Source organism: Microtus ochrogaster, chromosome 5 (genome assembly GCF_000317375.1).
Source record: "Microtus ochrogaster isolate Prairie Vole_2 chromosome 5, MicOch1.0, whole genome shotgun sequence".
In the NCBI taxonomy this organism is placed as follows: Eukaryota; Metazoa; Chordata; class Mammalia; order Rodentia; family Cricetidae; genus Microtus; species Microtus ochrogaster.
The window spans coordinates 39,187,147-39,206,840 of NC_022012.1; the positions used below are offsets into that span (position 1 = coordinate 39,187,147).

A 19,694-nucleotide genomic window follows, 5' to 3' on the forward strand; every position below is an offset into this window, starting at 1 on the left:
GACTGGCATCGTGGCCTTCTTGGCAGAGTGGCAAGCTCTCTAAGGTCACACAGCCTGTTTTCGGAAGGCTTCAGAGAAACTCCGGGCTCAGGGATAGGCACTGTGAGGGGATCAGCAGCCTTGCCCTTTCTCCAGCATCCTTGCTTGGCGGATGCAAACTGCCTTTGTTTGAGCGCAGGTCTCAAATACAGTCTAGGGAAGTGGGACCAGCCCTGAGCCCCAGTTACTAGCAGCTATTTTGGCACAAGGGCCTAAGCTCCTGCAAGATCTCTGAGACCTTGGCATGAGGCAGAAGCTACCTGTGGGCAGATGGTTTCCACAGTCTACTTCCTACTAGCCCAGAGGATGGCAAGATCAAAACTATCACCCCCGGGCCAACTTGTCTAACATTCAGGAGGGACTTCCTAGCGATTCACTCTTATTTTAGTCCTCTGAAGAAGCTGCTGGACCAAGGTCATGCCAGCCCAGGACCCTGTTCTCTGGGTCTGTATTTAGAAAATAGCAGCAAATACAGATATCTAAGTCTTTTTTTTTTTTTTTTTTTTTTTTTTTTTTTTTTGGTTTTTCGAGACAGGGTTTCTCTGTGGCTTTGGAGCCTGTCCTGGAACTAGCTCTGTAGACCAGGCTGGTCTCGAACTCACAGAGATCAGCCTGCCTCTGCCTCCCGAGTGCTGGGATTAAAGGCGTGCGCCACCACCACCCGGCTAGATATCTAAGTCTTAAGGCTGGGTCAGTGTCTACACCCAAAGACCACATAAACGGTAGTGTGCTAACACAGACAACCATAGTTTGTCTGGCCTGTCAGCACGATAGTGAGTGGCAAGGAGCAATGGCTTGGCCACTGAAGATAAGCCAGGGGGACACAGATGTCAAAACAGGGAGATGTCTACAGATGGATAGTAGAGACACCCCACAAGGGTCACAGATTGTGGGTCTCAGTTCCTTTAGCCCCATGGTTCTGAAGTAGCTGGCTGATCATTCGGGGTGGCATGCACCTCAAGATCTTCCAGTTACAGGTACCATGTCCAAGTCGGGGCTCATCTCTCCGTGACAACATTAAGCCTGGTTCCTATTCCCTCTGTACTTTGCAGGAGGCTGGCTACTCCCACTCCTCTGTGGACCTCCGGGCTGCTCTGACTTCAGCCTGGTAACCTTACCATATCTAGAAATCCCTGGGGTTCCTCCCAAACACAGGTTCTTCCAGTACAGAACCCAGCCCTGAGAGGTGAGGTCTCTGTCCACCCTGCTCAGGTAGGCTGGAGTCCTCAGGGCCCATCTCAGCAGAAGCAGACACAACCTCCCATGTACCGGACACTTGCCCAGCAAGATGGCCTTTTCCTGCCCCAAGGGGCTTGGCTAGCTGGCCTTGGTGGATTTGTAGAAAAAGGCCCACACATTTCTTTGACTCCTGGGCCCTCCTAGCGCAGGCAGGAGAGCAGGCATGGCTGGAATACAACGAGCCCTTAGACCATGTCATTCCTCTACCTGCAGGCTGGAGATCAGCGGCAGGGTGGCCAGGTTAGAGTCAAAGCTATCCAGGAGGCCACCAGGGGCTGCCCCATAGTCCAGAGGGGCAAGTTTAGGGGCAAAATTCCAGCCCTCTGTGCTTAGGTCGTCACAGCTAACCACGCCCAGGAGTGACCATTCTTCAGTCAGCTGACTCCATTGCTTACTCGGGGTCCCTCCTGGTGCTGGGGTCACCCCTTGGGATTCCTGTTTCAAATAACCCTTGGCCAGAGCTGGTGGAGGCCAAGTTAACTCAGCCTGCAAGCACACCCTGAGTTTAGGGTCAAAGTCATCTGTCAAGGAAAGCTCTTTGTCCACATGTCCTGCTGGGTCTGCCGCCCCTTCCTTCCATTGGGTCTGTTTCTGGTAGCCCTGGGATGTCACCGTGACTTGGTCTTTCTCCTCAGAGACTCCAGGTTCTAGGATATGGACATGGTCCAAGGCAGAGTCACTCTGCGTGTTCTTAGGCTGTCCTGGAGAACTCTGGATTAAGTTAATGTCATTGTCTTCCTGGCCCTGACTGGTGAATCCAAACGGCTGCTTCCAGGCGGGCCCCATGCTGGAATGTAAGCTGTGTTCCTGCAGGCAGATCCCACTGTCTGTGTTGTCCCCACAGCTGTCCCGTAGCTCCAGAAGCTCTTCCTTTCCCAGAGTCCCTTGTGCCTGGAGGTGGGGGCCAGGAAGGAGAAACTGGGACTCTTCAGTCTGCAGTGAAGGCTTGCCACTACCAAAGCCACTATCCGTGCTGCCATGCAAGACGGAGTCTCTCAGCTCTGGGGACACCTTCCGGAAGGCCTCCAGGTCCAGGATGTGGACAGTGTTGAGAGTTTCTGGGCAGACAGGGTTGACTGGGAGGAAGTCATGGGGCTTCTTGAAGACCTGGGAGGAAAGGCAGGGTGAGTGTGACGATTGTCATGCTCAGTTTGACTGTATTGAGAACCACGTGGTTCTACAAAGTATGTCTATAAGGGTGTTAGCTTGGAAGACTTACCCTGGATATGACACTATCCCGTGGGCTGGAGTCCTGGGGTGAAGAGATGAGAATGTGAGCTGGGCACCAGCATTCACCTCTCAGCTTCCTGACTGTAGCAATGCGACCAGCTGCCGCACGCTCCCGCTGCCATGCCTTCCCTCCCGTGATGGCTTTGAACCTCAAACTGTGAGCCCAAACAAACCCTCCCTTTTTCAAGTTGCTTTTGCCGGGCACAGGCCTTTGCCAGGCACAGGCCTTTGCCACAGCAATGAGACTTATACAGTGAGAGGTGTGGCCACCTGCAAGGACCTTCTCGGGTGTCAGGTGAGCAACTGTGGGGGAGGTGTAGAGTGGGAACAGAGCCTGGGCAGCCTGCATGGTGCTCCTCAGATTCGTACTGGCGTTAGAATTTTCTCCCAAGGGGGCTTCATGGTTTAGCCCAGGCAGGGACACAGGTAACTAGTGTTCCCAGGGCCACATTTCATGGGGTCTTGCTGAAATTGGAGAAATCTCTGCGGCCTGGATGAGGCTTGGAAAGCCGGGCCCATACTGAGGTGTATTTCAAACTCTTCAGACACCAGCCCCAAGTAAGAACTAGTTGCTAAGTGAGCACCTGTGTGTGCCGCGCGAGGAAGTCACTGACGCTAGTCATGGGGAGTAAGTAGAGAGGCGTCCCAGTGTGTTTAACCCCCATCCCATCCCATCCCATCTTTCTATCCTGCCATCCTTTGAGTTTTGTAGCTTGCAGTCAAGGGCTTAGTTGCTAAGGGTCCCGGAGAAGCCACTGAACACTTTTCAGTTTGTTCCTCTGCTCTCTCCATGGTGGTACCCTTCCTGTCCTGAGCAAGGCAAGGGCAGCCCTGGCACAGGGCCCTTGCTGACCACTGTCCTAGGGATACTCTTAGCACTCCACATGTCTGTGTCCTCTTTGTCCAGCTCGAATGCTACCTCTTCAGAGGGACTTTGCAGGCACTCAGGCCAAACCAGTGCTGCAGCCTTTTCCCCATGCTTTCCTTCCTTCCTTCTTCCTAAACTTAGCTCCTCTATGTGCTGGCTGATCTTATGCCCACTTGACACACAAGCTAGAGATATCTGAAAGGAGGAATGCCTAGTTGAGAAAATGCCTCCATAAAATCTGCGGTAAGGCATTTTCTTCGTTTGTGATTGATAGGGGAGGGCCCGGTCCATTGTGGGTGGTGCCATCCCTGGAATGCTGATCCCGGGTACTCATCGGGGACTGGAGAGACGGCTCAGTGATTAAGATCACTTGCTGCTCTTCCAAAGGACTGGGTTTGGTCCCCAGGACCTACAAGGTGACTCACAACCATCCCTAACTCCAGTGCCGGGAGTCCAGTGCTTTCTTATGGCTTCTGTGGGGATCAGGCATGCAGATGGTACACATATATGCATACATACATACATGCAGGCAAACACTCATAAAATCATGAAAATAAATTTTCTTAAATTAAAAAAATATCAATACCAATCATAAGACATCTGAATTTTCACTATTAAATAAAAGAAAGCAAACTGAGCAAGCCATGGGGAGCAAGTCAGTCAGCTGTTTCTCCATGGCTTCTGCATCAGCTCCTGCCTCTGGGATCCTGTCCCGTTTGAGTTCCTGTCCTGACTGACTTTGACGATGAGCAATATGGAAGTATAGGTCAATGACCCTTTACTCCCCAACTTGCTTTTTGGTCCCAGCATCTCACTGCAGCCCTAGCAACTCTACTTAAGACACTGCAATGTGATCTCTAGAGGCAGTGACCATCCAATCTTACTCCTCTCTCTAAGCGCCTGAGCTGAGCCGGAACTAGTCAGGTTTGTTGATTGACTCTGCTGCGCCCCTGCCCGCATTTCCCTGACACTTAATGACTCCAAAGCAATGCCTCCTGGTTGTGTCCCTGTTACTATGGCCACTATGGCCAACTAGGTCCATAGTGGCCACAGTGATTAGCGGTGAAGGTGGTATCTTTTAGCAGCTTGTCACTGAGCCAGTATCCTTTTTCTAAACTTTAGCTTCTCATCCATAGATGGAATTAACGACAGCACGCGCCTTCTGATGGCGAAGATGAAGTGTGTGCAGTGGTCGGATCGTCCGGGTTAAGTAAAAGACACTCAATAAATATATGCTGGGTGGAATCATATTCCCTGGCAATTCTGTAGGAGTTTCATCACCCCTGTGTCCTAGAGAAAAACCCAAGGCTCAGAGAGCTTAGATGATACGCTAGGAGTCACCAGCAAAAAGGACAAACCCCGAGTTATACACAGCTACTCTGGATTTGCAATCCCCAGTTTGCTTCACAGAACTGACATAGAACTGACTTCAATGACCTGCTGGAGGCTCAGCTCAAATCGGCAGATGGCTCAGAGTAAATTCAGGAACGTGCCAGGGCTCTCTCATCCATGTCACCCCCACAGACAGGGGCAACTGTTACGTGGACCTGGGCAGTTTAAATCTGAGGAGCAAAGCTCTCATGGGAACAGCAAAGCTACGACACACAGGCTCAGAAGGAATCAACAAGAAGTTGCCTGTCATTCTGGGCATCTGGAAATCTCTAATCTCTGCCTATTTCATGTTACATTTACACCTGGCTGGCACGGGCTGGCATCAAGTACCGAGAACCCCTCAAGTTCACATCGGCCAGTTTCCTCCATGACAGCACTTGTAACTCAGGAGGATGCTCTGTAGTTAGCTCAAACACCACTTTATTCGTCCCTGAGCCTCTCCAGGAACAGGGCTGCCCTCTCCCACTTCCTGGATCCCACTCTCCACAGAGCCAGGCTCAGCAGTGTGGTTCATTCACCCCAAACCACCAGTACCCAGGCTCCTAGCCCTGCACAGACTATGAGTTAAGATTCCCTTGGAACAAGCCAAGGGGCGTGTGTCTAGGGAACTGAATCTCCCGGGAGCACGGAGAGAGATGATGAGGACAAACTTTAGCTAGATGCAGGAAGAACTAGTAAACCCTTGAGAACTGTAAGGGCTGGCTCGCCCATCTCTTCCTTAGAGTTCTCTACATTTGGGTCATTGACCTGAGAACAGACTCTTGCCTAGGCAAAGGCCCTGATTAGGCCAGGCCATCCCATCTTTACACACACACACACACACACACACACACACACACACACACACATACATTTATTTTCTCCTCTCTCCTCCCCCACTCCTCTCCCTGTATGTATGTGTGTACGGGTGTCTCCTTATTTTTCCTAGAGACTTCAGGACTCCTCTATAGGGTTGTTTCCCTTCCCAGTGCCTGTCCAACTAGATCCATATATACATGGTCTACAGCCATCTACCATACATTAATAGTGCATATATTATCCAGGGTCCAGGGGCTGTGGCTAGCCACCTCTGACACAGCCTGAGACCAGGCTAGAGACCAGTAGAGGTTTGGAGTTCTTATAGGATGGTTTCTGGAGGCTGGTTTATCACATATGCCTCTGTCTGATAGAGGAAGGAGGTCATGGCTTCCCCACAAGCCCTTTCCTCTCTGGGTCAGCTCTCCACTCTGCTCTCTACTCTCTGGGAGCGCTCTAGCCCTCTTTCTGTCTTGTACACTCCTCCCTCAGCAGCCTCACGATAGGATGATAACAAGCCTCCCCTACAACCCCTCCCAACTGTGTGACCCTGTGAGCACAAGCAACTTAGTTTACCACTGGTTAAAATGAGGATAATAACCAGGATCAATTCATGGTGTACAGCGGCTACTCCACAGGCCGTTGCCTGGATGACAAAACCGTGCTAACTCAGCATGTGTGCACCTGCGTGTGCATGCGGTCTCTGGGCTACTCAGAGGCACTGTTCTGCAGACTGGGTTTAGTGTGTGCTTGCTGGATGAGGATGCCCTGACCATGCAGGAATATAGGAAGGACAGAGCACTCACCAGGACTGCAGGCAACTTCCCCGGGCGTCGCCGGATGTAGTGCTGGAGAGCCAGGCAGACCAGGGCTCCGCAGAGTATCAGGATGGAAATGAAGAGGATGCTGAGGTTGGTCAAGGTGAAATCTGGAGACCCAGAAAGATAGGTTTGAGGCACAAAAGGTACAGTCCTCAGAGATCCCTTGGCTATGATCAGAACATACTTGGTGAATGGCCCCAGGTCATCTGCATAGGCAATTGGTGGATCAGAGCCCGAGAGGTATCTAGGTTCCTAGAAAGGTTCGGTTGTCACCAGTTCCTTCAGTAACACATGGGCTTTGCCTCTGGGGGATTACCACAATGGCCAATGAAAACTGAGGCAGGAGAAAATGGTGGTGAGAGCTGAGCCTGAGGCATCTGTACCTAGATCTAAATCCCAGCTGTACCTCTTACAAGCTGTGGATAAACTAACAAATCAATCATAAAGAATACGAGTCCCACTGTCTGTATTTAACGGGAAAAATTACGAAACTGCCTCAGGATGCTTGTCAGACACCTCACCCATGTTGCTTGACCCTTAGCTGTCAATGCCAGCATCAACCCATTTTACATATTGAGATCCTGAGGCCCTGAGACACTAAGCCACTCGTTCTAGGTCACATGTAAGCAATAAAGCCAAGATTTCAGCAAACCTTTTGTACATAAGGATGATGAAAATCCCAGCAGCACACAAAGCGGCCGACATACACTTGCTGACTTATTCTGCGCTGGGTCTTTCACGACAGTGAGCTGCACTGGAATATACCACAACTCTGTGAAGAGTCCCTTTCATGTTTGCTGGATGGGACACTCCCAGGGCACACACTGGGTACAATGTGTACACTTACATCAGCTGCCGAGGCTTGCTAGCTACGGCTCCCTCTGGGCAGTCAGCGGGTTGAAAGGCTCTCAAGGATGAGACACAACTACACTTGATAACCCATCCTGAGAAAGGGCCTGGGCCCCTGGCTGAGGGCCTGAAACCAGTTTCTGCTGACTCCAACAGCTCTGTCAAAGAGCCAGGTCAGCACTGTGTCTTCTGGGATACTCGGGGCAGGGAGGAGCCCTTCCCACAATGGCCCTGAGGAGGACCAAACAGGAACAGGAGAGAGGGGTCCCTGGAAAGCTCAGCTGTGTTCAGGTGGAAGGACCCCAGTGTCACCTCCTGGCAGGAGTGAAGCTATTCGGAAGAGACTCTCGAACACCCTTCCTTTGGCTATCTGACTATAGGAACAGCAGGCTTTCCCTAGGAGTCTCTTGCTGGGAGAAGAAGGCCGAAGCCTGGTGCCAGTCAAGGGGAACTTGTCTTCTGGAGATTTCCCACAGTTCTGACAACAGACCAACGGGAGAGACTGAAGTTGAGATAATGATAATTTTTTTTAAACTTAGAATAATTCTAAGCAGGATGGGGCAAATTCTCCCATGGTTCGTGTGAAGAATGACAGCTCTATATAGAAGCTCTGGGCCCAGTATGGGCACCAGCCTCCCTGAGCATTACTTTCTGGATTGTTCTGGACAGTTCCAGCACCCTGTGTCTGCAGTCTGGGTTACTCACATTGCTCCGTGAGATGTAAGCACTGCTCCTCTGACCACTCTGCTCGGTTACTTCGGGTTTCCACCAAGGGCTTCACCTTGATACAGAACTCTCCCATCTCTCTGGGGACTTTGAGGGAGAAGTTCTCCTGTTCCACTGTCATGGTTGTGTTCTGAAATGGCAACAAGAACAACAGTAAACAATCCTTTTATGTGTGGTACACAGAAACTGAGGGTGGGAGGGGCCTAGTTTTGGTTTTCTGCTGGAGATGAGCCCAGGGCTTTGAGATGCCAGACAGGGGTTGCTGCTAAGTGAGCCAGCCCTGGGGGAGTGGGGCTCTCTAGAGAGCACTCTGCCAAGTATCTTCAGTCATCTTTTTTTAAGATAACAAATTCCGTGACTGTCAGTGCAGCCCATCGTCTCTGTTAACTACCCAGTCTAATTTTGTTCTAATCATTTGTGTGTGTGTGTGCGTGTGATATCTATTGCATATACATGTATGTGTGCATTTGTGTGTGTGTGTGTGTATGTGTGTGAACGTGTGTGCATGCAGTGTGTGTGCCACATCACATTCATGGAAGTCAGAGATCAATCAGATATCAGTCTTTGTCTTCGACTTTGTTTGAGACAAGATCTCTTTATTGTTTGCCACTGGGTACTCCTAGCTCGCCTAAAGCTTTCTCAGAGTCTCCTGTTTCCAGCTTCCATCTTACTGTAGGAGCAATGGATTACAAATGTGAGCTACTGAGTCTGGCGTTATGTGGCTTGTGGAAATTTGAACTAAGATCCTAATGCTCGTGCATAGAAAGCTCGTTACCTACTCAGCCATCACCCCGCCCACTGCTTTTACTTTAATAGAGCAAAGGGCGCCTTTTATAGAAATGGAAGCTCTTCACAAAAAGTACTAGAAACAACTGAGGTAGGAGCATCTGATGGAGTCTGGCCGGCAAGGGTTGGGTTTCGGTACATCTGGAAGCTCTGTGTCCTTATCTACAATGTGGAAGAAAACACTGAAGGGTGGTTGTGTTTGCCTTGCTCACTGCTGTTGGTAGGCATGTTCTCCTCACTGTCTCCCGGGAATAGTTTGAGAGATCTGCCTCTATCAGTTCCCTCCTGGATCCCCATAACCTCTCTTTCCTGTGTGTGCCAAGCTCCCCAGTGGGGATATGACAGTGATTCTAGTTTCGGTAGCCCTGGTCTGGTGGCCTTGGAGAACCTCATACCTTCTCCTCCTGAATCTTTCGGACGGAAACCATGTATTTGCGGAAATTCTCGAAGATCTGTTCATACTCGTCACCTGCAGGGACTATCTGGGGCCTGGGAGGATGGATCGTCCCAAAGACATGGTCATGGGTTACCTCCAGTGTCACACTCCCGACCGTCAGAATCACTGAGAGGGAGAGGGGCAAAGGCATGAGGCTGAGAACTAGGGATGCATTTACAGCCCGACTCCCGGGTCAAACCTTACCACCCTAAAGCCCAGGCCTTGGGTTTACAAGCCTATCCCACATAAGAACTTCATAGGGAATGTGTTACAGATGCTATAGGTCTTCTAGCATCTGAGAAATCTGAAATTCTCAGCCTGGCTCCTGGAAATACAAATTTTCAAGCTACTCCCTAGGGTATGCTTTCTGCAGGCAGCTGACCCTTGCATATAATCTTGCATGTGGGAACCAGCGACCTTCCAGTGACCTTCCAATGACCTTCCAAGTTTTACCTCGAGCTCTGAATCCCACAGAATGAGCCCACCTTGTACCCAGATCCTGTGCAGGCCCTGGGTGGATGGAAGAATTCCACCGTGGTCAGGCTGACTCCCTTGGAACTCCCCACAAATTGTCTTCACTTTTTTCTTTAGTGCATCTTCCAGCCTCAAAGGCAAGACCTGGGAGATTCACCCCTATGAGGGGCCAGGTCTCATCTGAACTCTGTCTCTGCCTGCTTAGGGATGAGTACCTCTGCCTAAACTCTACAAGTTCATAGTGATGCTTCTCGTGACCCAGACATGCCAACCAATCCACAGCCTCTTTTACGGAGGATAAACAATGTCAGGTCCCTTTAAAATCTCAGACAGCTTCAGATCTGTTGAGGCAACAAGTTCCCTGGCCAGGAAACCTGTTGATGTGAGAAGCCGTGAGATCAGACAGAAAAGCCCTAGGCTAGAGTTCCTGACTGGAAGGGTCCCAGAAGGCCATGTTCTAGGTCTAGGAGAGGCAAAGCACCTTCATCCACTGTGAAGCGGGTCTCAGTGATGGTCCAGTTGGAATACTTGTTTTTATCTACTGCCCGGACTCTGGCCAGGTAGCCACGGCTGCGGTATAGGTCCAGGGTAAACTTGGTGAGATCACAGGACGATGCCTGGACCTTTCTACAGCTGTGGATGTCTTTCCAGGTTGTGTTTCCGTACCTGAGGAGATAGCAGGGCAGGCACTGGGGAGGCAGCTTGGACCCATGCCTCTCTCCCTTAAGAGGGAAGGAAAAGGCCAGGGTGGAACGTTCCCATAACAACAGAAAGGGAGCAGCAACCCTCATGGCCCTAGTCCTAGAGTCTCCCTCTTCCTCAATCAAGGTCCCTATTGACATCCATGGTCTAGAAGGCTTCTGGGTGGGAAGCTAAGTAACTCAATACTCCACAAGAATGTGGTAGCTCACTCTGAATCCCCCTTCTTCCTTTCATCTAGTTACACTTGTGAGTACATTCTCATAATCCTAGGAAGCCCTCAGAGCCAACAGCTACCCACCTTGGGGATCCCAGCACACTGCTCAACTCATGATGCTTAAGCAAGGATGTGTCAAAGAGGTGTGTCAGAGTCCCTTCTGGTCTTATTTCAACAGTAACTCAGCCACCTAGTCTCTGCCCTATCTCCTTCTGGTCCCCCCGCACCCCTTGGGCCCTGCTTTCTTACTTCTTGAGTGCCACTTCGTAGTAGGTACTTTTGGACTGAACTGGGATATGTGTCCAGCGGAGGATGTGTTCAAAAAATCTGGCTTCAAACCACACAGAAAAGGGGCTGGGCAGCTCTGTCCCTAGGGGGAAAAGAATGCCAACACTAGAGAAAGCACAGCTATCCCCAGGCACTAGGAAGAGGGTGGTGAGAGTGGGAAGGGTTATAATTCACGTACTGGGTACTATGGTCCATTTAGTGATCACAGCAGCTCTGGGCTCTAGCTAGACACATGCAAAATTTACTAAGGAAGAAACAAAAACCCAGAGAGTCAACTGATTTGCCCAAGGGCAGTGGAGTTAGTAAGAGGGCACAGTGAGGACCTATATCCAGAAAGTGTTTGATTCCACAGCTAGTGTCCTGTCCTTCTATCTATAGCTATATGGGATCAGAAGGCTCCTGAGGGACTGACAAGGGTAGCCTGAGTCTGAAACATTCTAGGAAGATGGCTGGGAGTGAGGGGTATGTGTGTGAGCAGTGAGCTTGCAGGTGAGCCAGTCCCTGGCTCTGCCCAATCCCTGTTCTTGTTCTAGCACTATCCCAAGACTAAGTTCTCATCCCAGCCCTGCCCTGAAGCTGTGGCCCCTGGCCTTTCCTGGATACACAGACACTGCTTGTGGACATCACTGTGCGTTCCAACCCAGAAGACATCTTGGGATCCGGGGCTTGGGGCTTTTCCCATTCCCTGGTTTCTAGCTATAACCAGATGCCTAGGTGAATCTGGACGTAGAGGCAGAGTGAATCAGTCAGCTGTGGCCCCAGACCTCCTCCCAGAGGTCACTAAGGCAAGAAACTCAGTCTTGAGATTCAAATAAGAATGTCCATTTCATTGTTACGTGAAAGACTGCGGTTTGTACAGGGTCGATACACTGGCAAAGAGTTAGTTCCAGACTCCTGCAATCTGCTCCCTTCAGCTAATGTGTTGGGGCTGAGGGAATTCTGCTGATGAATTCTGCCATTTAAATTCTGCAGCTTAAGAGTGTGCAAGGCCAACAGTTGCCTTGCTCCTCTCCAGCCTTCTTGACCCTTTAAGATGACTTCTCTTGAAGGCTGCTCTGCACCCACTTCCCTTCTTCTCAAAACTATCGGTTCCACCAGTCATGTTTCTTTTTGAGTGACGCTGTCATTCTCAGAAAATACACTCGTCCCTGCCCCCTTGGCTTTCTTTCGTGTACTGCCTTTGAATCTCAAAACTGTGTTTCGGTTGCAAAACTCTGGGAGGGTGAGTGAAAAACTAAGCCCATGTCTGTGGTGTTTGGGCTGGCCCCACATCCCCAATGCGGCTGTAGATCACATGACTGGCTGTGTGGATTTTACTTCAAATTTTGGAGTCCTGTAAGAAGTGTTTTGGGACCCCAGTTTTCATGCCTCTATGCCACTTATGTCCACGGTTTCATCTCTCCTGGGCCACTGAAACCTACCTAGGGTTAGGTAAAGTGGGAGGGGGTAAGTGGCAGCCGGAATGAGTTGAGGGCTAAAGACTACCTGCGATGGTCAGGGAGTGGGGGATGGGAGAAGGGGAAGGATGGGGGTGAGATGGTAGGGTAGGGTTCGGTAAGGGGAGAGGAGTCTAAGAAGTGGCGAAGTCATGGAAGAGTCAGAGCCCCAGAGAAGCAGAAGAAGGGTTAAGTTATGGTTTGCTGTGAGGTGGATAGATTTGGAAACAGGGGAACGGGATGGGAACTATAGACCTGACACATCCTTTGATGGCCACTCCAGAGCTGCCACGGTTAATCTTAGCCTCCTCCACGGATTCCACAATAGTGAGCCCGAGACCCAATTTTGCCAGCGTGAAGGAGCCGGAGCTGGGAATCGCGGAGGTCCGAAGAGGGCCATCCAAGCCGATTCTCCGTGGAGTGTAAGTTTGAAAGCAACAGAGCGAGCTCTGGGGAGCCTACCGTGTGCGCGGGAGCCCTGGCTCAGGCTGGCGAGAGCGGTGAGGAGCAGGAGCAAACGCGACAGCATCCTGGGCGCACAGCCGCATCGTCTTCCGGAGCCGGCCTTTGCGCCGCCGGCCGCGGCTGTGAGAATTGAAGACTGTCGCTGACTCCTAGGGGCCCCGCAGGATCGCCACATGGGGGCGGGGCCTCGGTACGCCCCGCCCTCATTTCGCGGAGTTCGGAAACCTCTGTAGTCTTAAGTCTAGTCAAGGCGAATCTCCTGAGGTTTTGGTCTCAAGGTGAAAGTGCAGCTGAACCCTTCTGCTTGCTTGGCTCCCAACATCATGGGGCAGCCTGGCCGCATGGTGTGTGTGTGTGTGTGTGTGTGTGTGTGTGTGTGTGTGTGTGTGTTCACAGCGCAGGTGGCCAGGGTGTAGAAACTTGTAAGTTTTTGCTGTGGTTGGGAGCAGAGCTATAGTGGACAGCAAAGCCAGGAACGGACTGACTGTGCCAGGCCACTTGTGAGAGTCCTGGTGTTGCCCTAGCTCCCAGCTAAACCAACAGCGAGAGAATGTCCCCTACCTGACTTCATACTTTTGGAGGGAGTCCACGACCCCCCCCCCCCGGGCATTGTAGGTTGTTCTTGTCTTGAATCTGCAGGTTAGAGGTGATATTTGGCCTGATGTCTTGAGACCTGATATCACCCAAGTATCTCTTTGGTGGCCAAGACCTCAGTCTGCCTTCCTGTTTCACCATTGATGTCACTGTGGGAGAGACCAGGTTTTGTCCACCTCACTTATTGGCAGGTGGCACTGCTACCACAGGAGTGTAGTGCTCACAGGATTTCAGGGTGAATCTCGACCGAATTTAATCGAGATGTGCACAGCACCTGTGGGCCCTTCTGCCAGGCACACACATATGCTGTCCTGGAAACCCTGTTTTGTTCTGGGAGGGCACAAAAGGGGGGGGGGGACTGGAGTCACTAGGATTTCTTGCTCTTAAAAGGACATTTCCAACTCCCCTTGGGGCCTACTGGTCACACTGAAGACACACTACTGTGTGGAGCACGTATGGGCGACCTTTAATCCGACCTTTAATCAGCAAGTTGCATGATCCTCAGTGTAACTCCCAGTCCTGCCTCACTTAAAATTGGAAACTTAAGCCGGGCAGTGGTGGTGCACGCCTTTAATCCCAGCACTCGGGAGGCAGAGGCAGGTGGATCTCTGTGAGTTCGAGACCAGCCTGGTCTACAGAGCTAGTTCCAGGACAGGCTCCAAAACCACAGAGAAACCCTGTTTCGAAAAACCAAAAATAAAATAAAATAAAATTGGAAACTTATTGAAAACAGTACAGATATGAGATTAAGGGTTCCCTCCCCCGGCAACCGGATTGAGTGTTTCTCCAGTGTGAACTTTGTAAATGACAAGGTCCTGTCACTATGTGAAAAAATTTGGACACCCCTGTACCTGGAGAAAGGGGTTCCAACTTGGGGTGTGGGACACGAGCGTTGTGTACATGACCTGGGAACGAATGATACGTCCCCCACCCCCCCACGGCTTGTGGAGATACGAGCTTTGTTTAAAGACGATGGGGATGGGTAGAACTATGCCCAGTGGACTGGACCGAGTGTGTGCCGAGTGGGCTGGGACCCTGCTCTGTACTTGAGGGTGCTCATTAAAAAAGGTGCTTGTCAGTGGGGGGCAGGCTGCCCTAGCTACATGGCTAGTTGGGGATAATAGCTGTGAACCACAGCATCCAACACACATATACATGCACATGGCTATCCAGGACCACCCTCAGGGGACAGACAGCCTTGTTACCATAACCTCACATCAGCTAAGTTGGAAAGCCTCAGATTTGTTAATGTGTGAAGATTTATTTTTTTTTTTAAAAAAAACTGTTGTTATTACACTACCTGTCCCTCCACTGGTAAGAGTATACATTGCTTGGGAGTACCCGGGTATGACGCAAGAACCCAGGCGTCACTTCCTTGTTCCTAATAACGCCCCCCCTTTTTTTTCCGAGACAGGGTTTCTCTGTAGCTTTGGTGCCTGTCCTGGAACTAGCTCTAGCAGACCAGGCTGGCCGAAAACTCACAGAGATCTGCCTGCCTCTGCCTCCCTACTACTGGGATTAAAGGCGTGTGCCACCAAGGCCTGGCTCCTAATAACCCTTTCAAAAGAGAGCACTGTGGCGTTGCTGCCTCATCAGCCTTTATTTTAGTTTTCGTTGAGTTGTAAGACGTTTAAAGCCCCTTTCCATGGCTGTTTTGAAGGATGATCAAGATTGATCATTCATAGACCAATGCTTACCGTCACAAGCTGATGCTGGGGGAAAGTGTTACCAAAACCAAACCCCTTCCTCTAAAAACCACCTGGCTGGAGGCAGAAAGTGAGCAGGGATGTTTGCAGTTTCTGGTAAGGAAAGTACAGACTAACAAGTGGATGCAGGGCGGAGAACAGGGAAGGCTTCCTGGAGGAGGTGGCCTGGTAGCTGAGACTTGAGAGCTGAGTTGGCAGTAGGCGAGTAGCAGTTGGATAGGAAGAGATTGGGACACTTTGAGGGGACAACATAGTTTGACACTTTGCTCAGGGCCCAACCAGCTTTGAGTGCAGGCTATTCCCTTGTCCCTCCTTCCTCCACAGCAACCAGGGGAGATGCTATACCAGGCATACAATTCCTACCCCTTAGAAAAGTAAAGTTGTTAGAAGGACCCACACTCGTGCTGTTTTGTGTTGAGTGTGCCCTGCTCTTTGGATCTGACAAATCCGCTCTGAGGTTCTGCCGTCAGCACCTGTGTTGGAACAGATGATAAGTAACAGGATTTTCACACACTTGAACTCTTGGGGTGCACCAAGGACTCCACAAAACACTTAACAGCGTAGCGGCAATCAGCCAGATGCTGAGCAATCCCCTTTCCTTCTCCTGGGAACATGGGACAACTGTTTCCCAGTGTGTGACTGGAAAGTACGACTGGTTTTAACCCTCGTGAAGTTGCAGTAGTGGATGCTAAATCCAGGCCCTGCCCCTGCCTGTGCCGCTCTGTCAGCCACCGAGAGGGCCCCAGGAGTCGGTGTTCTGTAGATGGGAACACCAGGGCAGGGGGCAGAGATTTCCTTCACGCAGTACACAGCAGAGCTGAGGTCAGTCCTGGGCTGTTAGACCCTAGAACTTATGTTGTTTCCTATTTTGGCAATGGCACCTTTGAATCTTGGAAGAATCCTTGCAAATCACAATGTCAAGTGAGTTGAAGGAGAATGAGTGTGTGTGTGTGGGGGGGAAGGGTGCCGCTCAGGACTGAGAAGGCGGTGTGGTGGTGGGCCCAGGCGGGTTAGGCAGACATCTTGCTTTCAAGGCAGCGCTTAGGGTACCTCTGAAGTCCGGATGACTCCGCTGTATCACTTTCACTCCGCTCCATCTGGGTCCCTGTGATGATGTTGTCTCCATGGACTTCACAGGGGTAGAGGGCTCAGTCATCTGAGCAGCAGGAAACAGTGCTCCGCAGGCATAGCTTGTCTCGGGACTCGGGTTTGGGGAAGTTCCGGGCCTTGTGATCATTCTGACAGAGCAGCACATAACAGAGAGACCCAGGGCCACGGAGTCTGAGCTAGAGACAGAAAAGAGGAAGCTGCCTAGGGAAACTTGGCAGGCCTTGGGGTGAGAAGGATTAAGTGCAAGGTATAGGGCCTGCCAAGGCTAGGCCAGTGCTCCAGGCCTGCTCAGTCCTGTTCTAGTCCCAGGAGGAGCCTTCTGAATGGATCTGTGGAAACTATTCATGACCACTCCCTTTCGCTCTCTGCCCAACACTTTTCTGGCTAAGTATGATGGGGCTCAGAAGAGATGTCCTCTGAACAGTGGCTGGGACTTGAATAGGGTGCTGCTGCTGCTGCCACCGCTGCGCTGCTGCCACCGCTGCGCTGCTGCCGCACACACTTCAGCTGGGTTGCTTTGTTGACAGAAACAGATTTGCATTTTCAATAGAATCAGAACACTGACTGTGGAGCTAAGTAATTGGTGACTCAGTCCACAGAATTCAAGCCATGGTTTCCAGATTCAAGTTCTTCTGCTTGTCATGTCTCAGCAGCTCAGCCTGTGGAACTCTGCTGGCGATGGTAGCTTGTCCTGCTGGCTAGCTTGGAAGAACCGGGGAGATATGCTGGTCTTCCAGGTGAAGGTAAAAGTCTTGCTGGCTGCTTGAAGCAGCAGACTCGGGCTAAAAGCCTCCTCACTCCTACACTCTGCCAAGGATCCTCCTCTTGATGGATACTCAAAGCAGAACCCATGGGCCTTTGAAAGGGAGCACCTCATTCTAGCTTGTCCACTAATAGCTTTGTGACCTTAGCCCAAGGTCCTGGGCCTCTACTAGCCTCTGCATGATTGAAACCATTATAGTCTTGTTGGGCTATTGGAGGGCTGGGCACAAAAATATGGAGTCTACTGAGGTAGCCTTCACCAGTGGAGCAAATGTGCTTAACAGAAATAGCCAGCCGAACCTGCCACCTGCTGTATATAGACGGAGCCTGTCCACTGTCCCTCAGTCTGGATTTGTGTGGCTTCTCTCTGGCTGTGGTATGGGCTAAGCGTGATAGGGGCCTGTGTTCTTGGGATACCTCCCTTCACCTGAGTGATTTTTCGGAGCACCATCTTGGCAGGAGAGGGTATGGACCATGCGCTGTCCCTTCCTTGTGAACTCAGATAGAAGCAGCTGAGCACAGATCACACACAGAAATGTCACCAGTTGTTTAAAAGGAGAGCATGCCTTCCTCCAACAACCCAGATGGCCTTGACTTCTCCTGTCTTTGAGGGTATCATTTCCTCTTTCTTCAAAAATAACAGCATCCCCAATTCTTGTCTTCCAAATCAAGGAAGTTGATCTGTTGCTGGGCTTCCAGACCAGAGCCCCCTGGCAGGTTCCCAGCATGTCTCTCTGTCTCACATAGAGACTTCTGAGCTGTGGCAGCCTGCTCCAGGCATGTACACAGACATTTTAAACGCTGTGGGACATGTGCAGATATCAAAAATATCCAAGATATTGCCATTTATACTTACTTCAGGACATGGCAATTATAATTATATTGAAGCAATAAATCGATCGCTTCAGGACAGGCACCTGGAGGGTCACCAGCCCAGTTCCATTCTACGCTGGGCAGTCTATACAGTCCGACAGGCTAACACTCCCTACCTTCAACTTCTCCAGGCCCACTCCATAAAAGAGGAGGCCCTTTTCTCTGTTCCCAGAACCCACGCATTTTCGTTTATTTCATTTACCTCAAGATGATTCACAAAAGGAACCTTGCCATCCTCCAAGAGGAATTCCCAGCTGTGGTGCAGTGGTAAGATTCCACTCCCGTGGACCACACAAGACACACATTGCCTTCACCCTAACTAATACTAAGTGGAAGAGAAGCTGTGGTCCAGGTGGTGGCAGGTGAGGCCTTTCCCTCAGTGGTTCCCCTGGGGAGAGAAAGAGACCGGGTTAGCCAGCATGTTGGCTGTCTAGGCTTCTGTAAACAGTACTTATGTTACCAATCAACTGGCTGGAATAGGTGAGGGGTAGCTATTTAATCACAGACCTGGCTCCATGAGTGCCCAAACCGTATGAGCTAAGCTGATGCATCCAGAGGCTTACAGTTCCAAGCCTTCAGAGCTGGAAGTTTATGGGTCTAGGTGCTAGAGCGGCCATTCTCAACGCATGGGTCTTGACCGCTCCACAGGGTCATATATTGGACATTTACATTATTAATCATAACAGTAACAAAATTACAGTTATGAAGAATAAATGAAATAATTTTGTGGTTGGGGGGTCACCACAACATAAGATACCGTATTAAAGGGTCTCAACATAAAGTTTGAGAACCACTGCCCTAGAGACTAGACTTTCATGGCTCTAAATGCTCAGGTGGGGGGGGGGGCTTTTATTGTGGGCTTTAACTGCCAATGGCTTGGTGCCTGGTGCAACTAGTGCAGGCTTTGGCTCCCAGCAGTTTGCTATAGTGCAGTCAGTACCAACTTATTTTAGAACTCTGAAGCTTTGCCTTTGGGGGACCCATGACTCCTAGCAATGCCTAAGGTCTTGAGCCTTATGTATTAAGACCCTTATCCCTATATTTCTATATCAGGTGTCAAGACCGCTTACCCATAGGACTAGGCAGAGCTTTGTAACTCCTTCTATGATCTATAGTCCTTTGACTTCAGGTCCTTAAAGTTTTCTCTATACTTCTACTGTGTCTTGTTGCTTACCCTGCTTCTGTTCCCCACTGTCTCCCCTCCTGACTGTTCTCTGGACTTCTTCGGACACCCAATTTCTGTTACTACCATCTATGCACTGGCACCTCTGCCATTGCTGTGGTGCCACCACCACCGAGGTACTGTTGCTCCCACTGAAACGCTAATGTCTCTTCTTCATGCGACCAACTCAGTCCACTTCTTATGACAAGAATCAAGAGCGAGTGAAGGTCATTCCAGAATCATTTTTATTGGGCACCATGTTGCAGCACTGGAAGCCTAGGAGATTATTTCCAAGCCCACTCAAAAGTCAGCCAAACAGCTTGTTACATAGCCAAAAGTGGGGTATGAAGAAGTTTCTATGAGTCATGGCATAGCCATTCATGTAAATGAAAAATTATGGGCTACCAAGGGGAAATATTACTCCTCTGACCCGGATGGAACTTGCTGATAGAGTTTACCAACGCTTGTGACAGTGTGAAAGATGGGTGTGAGTTGTTTGAAATAGCCACGGCGGGAGCACCATGGTTCTTAGGCAAAACCCAGCTTTGACTGCAGTGTTGCTTCCGCAAGGCATTTGCGGTGTGTTCAAAGGAACCAGGCTACTATAAGACCAGCCAGCCAGCTTTCCAAAGAAGAATGCTTGGAAAATAGGAAGCCAGGAGCAAGGGAAAGGCTTGTCGACAGTCCTGGTTCTGATGGTTTTAATAATTCACCCAAAGCATTAAAA

General features: G+C 50.5%; 1 protein-coding gene across 1 annotated transcript; it reads right to left on the reverse strand.

The window, feature by feature from the left end:
* Positions 1–646: 646 nt before the first annotated feature.
* On the reverse strand, positions 647–12,904 carry Il10ra (interleukin 10 receptor subunit alpha). Its single transcript, XM_005347226.2, has 7 exons — positions 12,758–12,904; positions 10,821–10,941; positions 10,137–10,321; positions 9,141–9,307; positions 7,939–8,089; positions 6,370–6,491; positions 647–2,385 (listed from the first exon to the last, which is right to left on the reverse strand). The coding sequence occupies exons 1-7, from the start codon at positions 12,822–12,824 to the stop codon at positions 1,474–1,476; spliced, it is 1,725 nt and encodes a 574-aa protein (XP_005347283.1). The 5' UTR covers positions 12,825–12,904; the 3' UTR covers positions 647–1,473.
* Positions 12,905–19,694: the final 6,790 nt, after the last annotated feature.